Genomic DNA, 10,107 nt, shown 5'->3' on the forward strand with positions numbered 1-10,107 from the left:
TAGCCCAGAAACTCAGAATACCCAAGATACAATTTGCAAAACACATGAAACTCAAGAAAGAAGACAAATGTGTGGATACTTTGATCCTTTTTAGAAGGGGGAACAAAATACCCATGGAAGGATTTACAAAGTTCGGAGCAGAGACTGAAGGAATGACCATCCAGAGACTGCCCTACCTGGGTATCCATCCCATAAACAACCACCAAACCCAGACACTATGGCAGATGCCAACAAGAGCCTGATAAAGCTGTCTTCTGAGAGGCTCTGCCAGTGCCTGGCAAATACAGAAATGAATGCTTACAGTCATCCATTGGACAGAGCATAGGGTTCCCAATGAAGAAGCTAGAGAAAGCACCCAAGGAGCTGAAGGGTTTTTCAGCCCCATAGGAGGACCAACAATATGAATTAACCAGTACCCCCAGAGCTCCCTGGGACTAAGCCACCAATAAAAGAAATCACATGGTGAGACTAGTGTCTCTAGCTGCATATGTAGCAGAGGATGGCCTAGTTGGTCATCAATGGGAGGAGAGGCCCTTGGTCTTGTGAAGGTTCTATACCCCAGTATAGGGGAATGCCAGGACCAGGAAGCAGGAGTGGGTGGATTGTGGAGTGGGGAGGGAATAGGGGATTTTTGAAGGGGAAACTTGGAAAAGGGATAATATTTGAAATGTGAATAAGGAAAATATCTAATTAAAAAAAAAGATGTGACCCTGTTGAAGTAGCCATGGTACTGTGAATATAGGCTTTAAGACCCTCCTCCTAGCTCTGTAGAAGTTAGTATTCTTCAAGTAGCCTTCAGATGAAGATATAGAACTCTCAGCTCTACCTGTACCATGACTGCCTGGATGCTGCCCTGCTCCCACCTTGATGATAATGGAGTGAACCTCTGAACCTGTAATCCAGTTACAATTAAATGTTATCTTGCCTTGGTCATGGTGTCTGTTCACAGCAGTAAAACTCTAAGACACTTGTGTAGACAGCTATAGACCCAGATACAGAAAGACTGGGGAGGACTGAAGATTTTTAAGGGACCGGCCACACAGCTGGATGGTGTACTGGGTGGTGTTTGTGTATCAACTTGACACAAGCTGGAATCATCAGAGAGAAAGGAGCCTTACTTGAGAAAAATGCCTTCATGAGATCAGCTGTAAGACACTGTCAATCAGTGATCAATGGGGGAAGACCCAGCCTGAGATGGGTGGTGACATTCCTGGGCTAGTGGTCCTGGGTTCTATAAGAAAGCAGGCTGTGCAAGCCATGTGAAGCATGACAGTCAGCAAGACCCCTCCATGGCCTCTGCTTCATCTCCTGCCCTCAGGATCTTGCCCTGTTTAAGTTCCTGTCCTGACTTCCTTCAGTGGTGATCAGCAATGTGGACAGGTTCTGAATTCCACTTGTATGTTATGAGCCAAGATATAGCCTTGTCATGAGAAAGAATGTTGGGAGCCAGGATCCAGGTCTATGCTGAGAGCAGGTGCCAGTGTTCATGGATGTGGCTATTGATAGCTGAAGGGCAAGATCTACTTGCTACATTAGATACTCCTTGCCTGTGTGTCCAAAGCCTGGCCATGTGGTCAGGGATAGTGTTATTGCTTGGCCCTCATTAAAGCCTAATATCTCACCATCCTTGCTGCAGCAAGTAACAAGAAATTGGTGTATGCTCCAGTCTCCACAGAGTTTCTCATTTCTGCATTGTCTTCATGGTTAGCTCTCAAAGGTCCAGGACAGAGGCATTCCCTTGTACCCCAGGTCCCACTGCTTTGTAACTGTAACCATGTTCCAAGCATCTGGCATTAGCCCAGCTGCTCAGCATGTCTGGGCCTAAGCCCAGACTCCCTGCAGTTCACTGTGCGGTAGATACTGGTTATGAGTCAAATGGCATACTTTACTGCCTGTCATTGTGTAGCTCCCAAAGCAGAAATGCCACTTACAGGAGCCGGATGCTTGCCAGTCCCAGGAAGAATGCTTCTCTCACAACAGCAGCAGCCGCAGCTGCGTTGCTAGCCAGGTCTACACTGTTGCTGCAGCTGCATGGGTCTTCTGACTAGTCTAGCCCCCAAGTCTCCATCACAATCCCCTGCCAGGGCCTATGTAGACCCGAACAGTTTCTAACAGTTGACCCTGTGTCTTAGGATGTTCCAGCTGCAAAACTTCACCCGGGAATGCAGTGAGAACAGACCACCCTGACACTACTGAGCTCCATCTTTCTTTCCCTAGTCCCCGATCTGCCTTAGAAAGGCTGTCACCCCGTACCAGTGCAAGTGGAGGCCGCTTTCTCTGGGCTGTCTGCTCTACTGCAAGTTATCAAGCTATAATGTACTCTCAAGTTATAGCATCTGTTCCTCTCACATGGATGTTAGCTATCTTTTGCTTCCTGACTGCCCTCCCTCGTGGTCACCATGGCCTGCAAATCAAGAGTGATTCCCACTCACAGATCATCCCTGCCTCATTATGGGATAGTTGGAGGAGACTTGAGACAGAGAGCAGAATTCTGGGTGGGTGGTGCTTTGGGAATGTTAGCATGGTATGTGTGTGATGCATGTACGTGTGTGTGTGAGTGTGCGTGTGTGCATACATGTGCGTGCATGTGTGTGTGTGCGCGATTTTTTTGTACAAGGAGAGTGGGGGCTGGTCTACAGAGGAAGAACACAGTGAGTTGTACAATGTTGAAGGATGTTTTATTATTAAACAAGATGAAGAGGGACATTAAAGACATTACTTGGCTTCAGAAAATTTAAAGAAAAAGCTGGCAAAGCTAAGCTTCATGTCAGTGAATGTCTCCTAGAGTCCCCTAAGAGCGAGGCACTCAACTTCCCTTCCTGACTTTCTCTTTTGTCTTTTCTGGGGACTCTGGCCTGGCATTTGCCTTGATATGAAATGGCGAAACAGACACTGTGCCTCTCCAGTGCCAGCAGCCAGTCAGCCTCAGTGCCCCAGGCCGGACTCTCTCTCTGGATATCCACTCTAACTGGTGTTCTCTGCTGTCAGTGCCCAGTCCGGATGCCAGGCTGCAGGAAAGGCCCATTTCTGCCTGCCTTTTTAAGCATCCTCTCTTTCTCCCCATGTTGCTCCTGGACCACTTTTGGGACTGACCGGGGTCTGCTCTTCTCCTACAGGCTTTTCTGGGTTACACAGCCTTTGCTCAGTGGCTCCTGCACCTGCTAGAGCCCAACAGAGGCTATAAAGCTCAGGCCCTCTGAGTGTCTGTCTAGGTCATCCACTGAGGTAACAGTGCCCTGGTCTTCAAGCTGTGGGGTCAGCAGTGTCTCTAATGGGATCTTGCATCTGAGATTTCATCATGTTGCATGGATGGCAGGAAAAGGGGTCTTCACAAGGAGCCCCATCTTACATTCCAAGAAGTGAAAAAACATGGTAGGGCACTGGTTGGGTGAAGTAGAGTCACCTTTAGCAGTCCTTCCCAGAGAGGTCTCTCTGGGGCCTTCTCAACCTCAGAGACATACGGAAACTTCCTCTTCTCTCAGAGAAGCATGTTTTCTCAGAGGAATGTGTAGACAGGGCAGGCTCTAAGGCTCATCTGCATCTAAATGGATGCAGGTGATGTGGCCCATCCTGGGAGAGTGCCTGGCTGAGGGCTAGACTCCACGTAGAAGAAGCACGGCAGTTTTGACCCTATCCACTGTTCTGGCTGTGGTAGTGGTGCTCGGGTCCTATTGGCTATGGTCTGGGGCAAATCCTGCTTTCCACATGCTGCTCCAAACGTGGAAGGGACCTGGGTAGCAGAGTCAGAGCCATAAGATCAGAGGATGCTGAGATGAGAAGTCAGTGTAACCTGTGTGTCTGTCTGTCTGCTCAGCAGCATGAACTTGGTCCTAGAGGGCTAGCAAGCTCTGGCACCTTCTGAAGAGACAAGCTAGGCACCTTGCCCAATCATGTTCCTGTAGTCAGGGATGGCCGTCTGCTTCACCTGCACCACCGAGGAGAAGATCCATTTCACCTGTGAGATGCAAAAATGAGATGTTATGTGCCCGACCTGAGTCCCCTCCATCTTGTACACTAAGCCAGGGCAGCTCCCAATCTTGGGATGTCATACATCTAGAGAGAGGATAAGACAGTGACATTGTAAGGCAAGGTGTGAGTAGAGTTTTGATAGTATAGCTATAGCAAGGGGCATTGTAGGGACAGCATAGGGATTTGGTGAGGACCAGGTGTGAGTAGAGTGAGGACCAGCAATAGGAACAGTGTGTAGATTGTGTTGGAGACAGTGGATGGATAGGGTGGGTGACAACTTGGGGGAGTATCAAGACAAATTCGGAACAGCATGGACAATGTGAGCACAGTATAGAACAGAGGGCAGGGAGAGGGTGGTGTTAGTAGAGCATATGACTATGTGGAAGATGACATATGATGACACGGAAAGACATTGAGGCAGTATGGGACAGGTAGGGACAGCATGAATCACTATGGAGACAGCTTGAGTATAGTGTAGATATTGTGAGGATGGTGGAGGAAACAGGGATGACCTTGAAGAGTGTGACAGAGGCGCTGTAGCACACGCTGAGCAGGAAGAGGCTGATGAAGATGGTGATGGTCGTCCAGAGTCCGTCCAGCTCCCCGTCCTGGGCCTCAGCACAGGTCTCATTCAGTTCCACCTCTGAACAGAGAGGACGGTCAGTGTTTGTCCCAACAAGGTGGGGCTAGGGCCATTCCCTGTTTGGCAGGAGGCTGCATGGGAGCCTAGGAGAGAGCTGCAGCCTGACTGGGTCAGCAGACCCTCCTCTGGGGCCATCTCTCCTTTATGTTCTCTCTGGACCAGAAACCTCAGCTCCCCAAAGTGCTGCCGTTTTGTCCCTGGGCTCAGCCAGACACACTGGACCTGATGCTGGCCTGGACTATGCAGGAGCCCTCTTTGTCTACCCTATCCCTCAGTACTGGGGCTGGCTTGGCTGACTGAAGGCTTGAAACCCCTGTAGGTAGTAGCTCTGCTGCCTGCCTGATCTACTGCCTGTTCCCTGGTGACTGAGTACAGAGGACACAGTGAAGGTAGGGCCTGTATTTGGTGATACCTGGGCTTCCTAGAAGGTCCACATTGGGAAGTGAGTAAGGTTATACAGCTATGGGAGAGTTAAATGTATGGGAGAAAATAGGGGCTTAGGCATAGAAGGTCAGAGTGGGTCTGGAGGTACTTGTGTGTGTTAGGGGAAAAGAGGCGCCCATGAGAACTATTTCATCTTCACTGGTCCAAATGTGTATATTTAGGTAGTGTTTAGGGATATCCTGACACTAATATGGGCTTGGTTGCCACTCATGCTGCCTAGCTGAGTTATCAGTGGGTGTATGTAGGCTTGGAGGTACCATGTGACTTGAGTGATGCTCAGCAGGCTGGTTCTAATAGTTCTGGTCTCAGCATCTGTGTAGGTATTTGATTAGTCACTTCCTTGGGGGCAGCTAGGGCCATAAGTCTCTCAGCGTCTTGGAACTTAGGTGTGAGGGAATGTCGTATGGGAGGTAGTCTCAGGAGTGCTCATCCCTTTCCCTATCTCTGGGGGTGTGGCAGGGATGAACGGGCTTCATGTATGAATAATAAGAGTCTTCCTTTCATCTATGTAATGCATACAGAGACCTCCTAGGTCAAGGTAGGGGAGTCATGGTAGAGGGAAGGACAGATAGATGAAGAGGTGGGAAGTACTTTCTGTGTTCCTTTCTTCGGATATTTTCTAGGGCTAGATATTTCTATCTCCAGTCCCATCACAGAACAGTTGCAGGTTGTGGGGAAGAGTCTGAAGAGGGCCCCTTGGGTCACACTCGCTATGCAGAGAAGGATGACCTCTGGCAAGGGCAGGTTCACTTGCACGCTCTGGGTCTGGTAGTGTAAGACCTTGTTCTCTCTTGGATGTTAACTTACACCTTGAACCCTGGCCAGACCCCACAGCCTGTGACTGAGGCATATCATGAACTATGTGCCATGTAAAGAACCAAGATAATCTCACAGGGTCCCATCTCGGGGTGCTTTATTTATAGGGTCACAGGTTAGGGCTGGTATCAGTGTCTTCTAAGACCTGAGGTCTGACTAGGTGCTGTGTTCATTTACCAGGGGAGCGAGACAGGTTCTTCTGTGTGTGGTGGTTATGAAGAGCCTCGTGCACCACAGAGCAGGTAAAAATTTCTCCGTGCAACCAACTGTCTGCATCCACAGTGAGCTTGCTGTAGAGGAAGTAGGTCCCATCGGAGTCCAGGATGGGTGGGGTGTTCTTGAAATCCTGCTCCAGCTCTCCGTTCTTTTCCCACTCCACGCTGATGGCTTCAGGGAAGAAGTTGGTGACCATGCAGGTCAGACTAACCTTCTTCTTAGACATTTGTTCACGAGGTGGAGGCATAGCGTATACTTGAGGTGTCCGGGCTCTTCCTGTGGGGTTAGAAGCAGACACGGAGGTCATGGCTAAAGTGGAGGTCTTTCCACACAGGCATTTATTCTTATGCCCATCCCAGCCCCCATGCAGTCAGCCTGTATCTCCCACCTTTGGGTTTTGAGATGGTTCTCTCGATGGGGGCTGGGAGGGCTTTGTTGTTGACCTTGCATTTGAACTCCTTGCCCCTCATCCAGTCCTGGTGCTGAATGGGGAGGGCACTGACCACTCGGAAGGTACTGTTGGACTGAGCTTCACGGGGCTGCGTCCAAGCTGTGTGTACTTCTATGTTGTCCACAAACCAGCTGACATGGACATCTGGGTCATCCTCGCTCACATCCACCACCACACAGGTAACCTTGGGGGTCAGGGAGATCATGAGTGCATCCTTGGGCTTTGGGGGGAAGATGAAGACGGATGGTCCACCCAAGGAGATAGCAGCTGGTGGGGAGAGATAGGATGGGTTAGCAACTGTACCATCCTCCAATGTGTGGCTGTTTGGGACAATCATGTTCTGGGACTAGAGACTTAAATGACTTACATGGGCATGGATCTGTGGGGGGTCTGGGCTTGGATATTCTAGGCTCTGCAGAGAAAAGACTGGGCATTAATGGGGTCTGGAGGAGAGAAGGCACCAAGCCAGGGAGAAGAAAGATGGTCCTAGTGTTGGCTTAGGTCAAGGTGTCCCTGGAAATGATCATTGACAGGTTGAGACCCATGTCTACTTCTGTTTGTCCGTGGTGTGAAATACTGGTGGCCATCCCAGAGCACTACTTTCTGAGTATGAGGAACATGAAAAGCGGCTTCTAGGAGGTAGACACAAAGGACCCCACTGCCCTGATTGGTGTTGCCTCTCTGCCAAGGTCTGTTTAGTTTGGTTGTTCTATACAAGAGGTTGACACCAGCTTGACCTCCCGGTTAAATTTTATTTCCCTTAGTTACCCTCTCACCGATTCTCTTGATCAACTCAGTCTTGCTGGCTGGGTGGGCTACGTTGCAGGTGACAGTCTGGCTGGGCCAGGTGCTGGAGGGGACAGTCACCGAGCTGCTGAGGGAGTAGAACCCAGACTGCAGGACAGATGAGACGGTGCGCACACCGCTGGACAGAGCTCCATAGTTCCATTTTACGGTTACCGGCTCAGGGAAGTAGCCTTTGACAAGGCATCCCAGTGTCACCGAGGATCCAGATGTGTCACCGCAGCCAGAGACCAAGGGATAGACAGATGGGGCTGTTGTTGTGGCTGTAAGGTAGGAGTATGTGTGAGGTTATCAGAATCCAGGCACCTGGAGGAGCTCTGCCCTTGGTCCTACAAGGATGCCAGGTTTCTGCAAAGAGCATGCAGGATATATCACCTAGGACAGGCCACCATATAGCAACCTTGATGGTTCCAACTGCCTCACCTTAGACCCTCTCCACCCCAGAGTTACCAGCTAGGTTTGATCAGTAGAATTTCTGAGCCCAGCTCTATCCTGAATGTATTTTCAGAAAGCTGGTTTCTATGTTCTGTTCTACAGTCTCTTGCACCTGTGCTTGAAGCTATAGACATCATTCATGTTTCCCCTCAGTGGAGCCTTCATTTCCTTCTCTAGCTTCTGCCATGTTGGTTCCTGCTGTCCTTTTCTCTCTCTCTCTCTCTCTCTCTCTCTCTCTCTCTCTCTCTCTCTGTGTGTGTGTGTGACCTGTTTTTAATTAATTGGTGGCCCCTAGTCTCAGGCCCCACGAGCTATTCACAAACTCATGTCCATGACCCTGGTCATACAGGCTAAGCCATCTGAGTTGGCTTTGAGCTACAGAGGGTGAACAAATCCCACCGCTAGACTCTTGGCTCTGATTCTGCACTGACACAATGTCCACGGGACACTTCCTTAGCCTGCCTGCTACTTGGATTCCTAAATCTGGGCTCTGGGCTCCAGCTTGACCTCAGCCCTCCTCAAATCTTCCTCCTTGACTTCCTCCTGAGGTTCACATCCAGTAAGCCTGACATGAACCTTCCCAGCATGGGCATCCCTGGCCTGGCCTGACTTCCCTAGATGTCTCTGTGCTTCTGGTCCTCTGCAGGGTATTTTTCTACTGGGAACTCAATGATCTCAGCTCCAGCTCCATTACTGCCTCTTCTCTTACCCTGTACTCCACACTCACTCCTGCCTTCTCCTATGTCACAGGTGCCAGTGTCTCCAGATAGCAATGAGTTCCCTGTTTCTTTCTGGAAGCTGTGAGCCCTTGAGTTTAGGATATGCTGCCATTCGTGAGGAAACTGGCTGTCAGGCTGTGTCTTCTCCAACCCAGGTCTCCTTCTCTCAGATTCAGGGTCATCCTTCTTTGAACCACAGCTGCTGGCTCCCACTGCTCAGACCCCGATGTGCCTCCTTCCTCTCTCCCCTCTGTGCAGCCAACTCTGTATACATAATGGCTGCAACAAGTTTGACCTTCCTATGGTAAGTTCCCCTTCATCTCCAGAAACCAAGATGGGCCCCCGATTGAGGACGCTGTCTATATGGTCCTTTTGAGAGTGTTAGCCTCAGGGACTTTCCCTGCCCTGCTCAGCCAAGGCCTTCCTTGTTTCTCATTACTGATTCTCTCTTGGCTGTGAGTTAGACAGGCCCTGAGCACTTTCCCTTTCCCCTTCTCCATCATTCCTACCCACTACCCCATCTAGTTCTTGCACACAGTCTTGTATCTGAACCCAGCTTTTACTCTCTTCTTGCTAATAGGTATGTGCAGACATGAGGTGCAGAGCAGCTACAGGAGAGCCCTGCAGCAGGGAGGTGAGATGACTAGTTTCCTGGGAGCTGTCTCCAGTTCTCTCACCTCGCTGGATTCCCAAGTCCTCAGTTGTCACTGCTGCCTGAGCCATCTCAAGTCTTCAAAGGTCTCGGGCTGGTTCATGTACACTTTCCTGCCAGAGTGTTCCTAGTTGACCTGGCTAGAACTACTGAGTTACTGTGCTTGATCTGGTACCCTAGCACTACAACCTGCCTTAGTACACTGTGGTCACTCACACTGGCTTCCCCCACAATCGCCTGTCCTAGTTCCCTTGTGATAACTCAGTCCACTTTCCCACACTCCCATCTGCCCCAGAACCTTAGCTTGATCTGGTTCCCCTCCCCAAACTCCCACCTTTTCCAGTCACCTTGTAGATACTCAGCCTGGTCACTCAAACGCCCACAAACCTTTCCCCCTGTAGCTGCTCCATCTGTCCTACCTACTTGGTTCCTCTGCTCAGGAATTACCTCCTACCCTGACCCAGGAGCTGCATAACCTGGGACCCTGTGATCTGATAGCCCCAGATCCCCTGTGGCTCTTCAGGCAGTTTATTCACATTTCTATCCACCCTAGCTCACCTGTAGCTGCCCAACCTGGTTCCCCTTCCTACCCTGGCTCTCACCTAGAGCTGCTCAGCTTAATATCCTATGCTCCCACCTACCTCAGCTCCCCAGAGCTGCCCAGTCTGGTCCCCACAACTCCACCTCCCCAACTCCCCCAGAGCTGCCCAGCCTGGTCCCCATACGCCCACCTACCCCAGCTCACCTGAGAGCTGCCCAGCCAGGTCTCCACAACCCCATGTACCCCAGCTCCCCCAGAGCTGTCCAGCCTGGTCCCCACAGCCCCACCCACCTCAGTTCCCCAGAGCTGCCTAGCCTGGTGCCCATACTCCCACCTACCCCAGCTCACCTGTAGCTGCTTAGCCTGGTCCCCACAACCCCACCTACCACACCCAGCTCCCCCTACACCAGAGTTGCT

General features: G+C 50.7%; 2 gene segments (V, D, J or C); both read right to left on the reverse strand.

The window, feature by feature from the left end:
- LOC110324105 overlaps positions 1–10,107 on the reverse strand; it is a 127,207-nt gene that overhangs the window by 71,290 nt on the left and 45,810 nt on the right.
- Positions 5,918–7,627, reverse strand: LOC115064400. The segment is given in 4 exon segments: positions 5,918–6,364; positions 6,477–6,806; positions 6,907–6,951; positions 7,316–7,627. Coding segments are annotated over 2 exon segments (591 nt in total).

Source organism: Mus pahari, chromosome 7, assembly GCF_900095145.1.
Source record: "Mus pahari chromosome 7, PAHARI_EIJ_v1.1, whole genome shotgun sequence".
In the NCBI taxonomy this organism is placed as follows: Eukaryota; Metazoa; Chordata; class Mammalia; order Rodentia; family Muridae; genus Mus; species Mus pahari.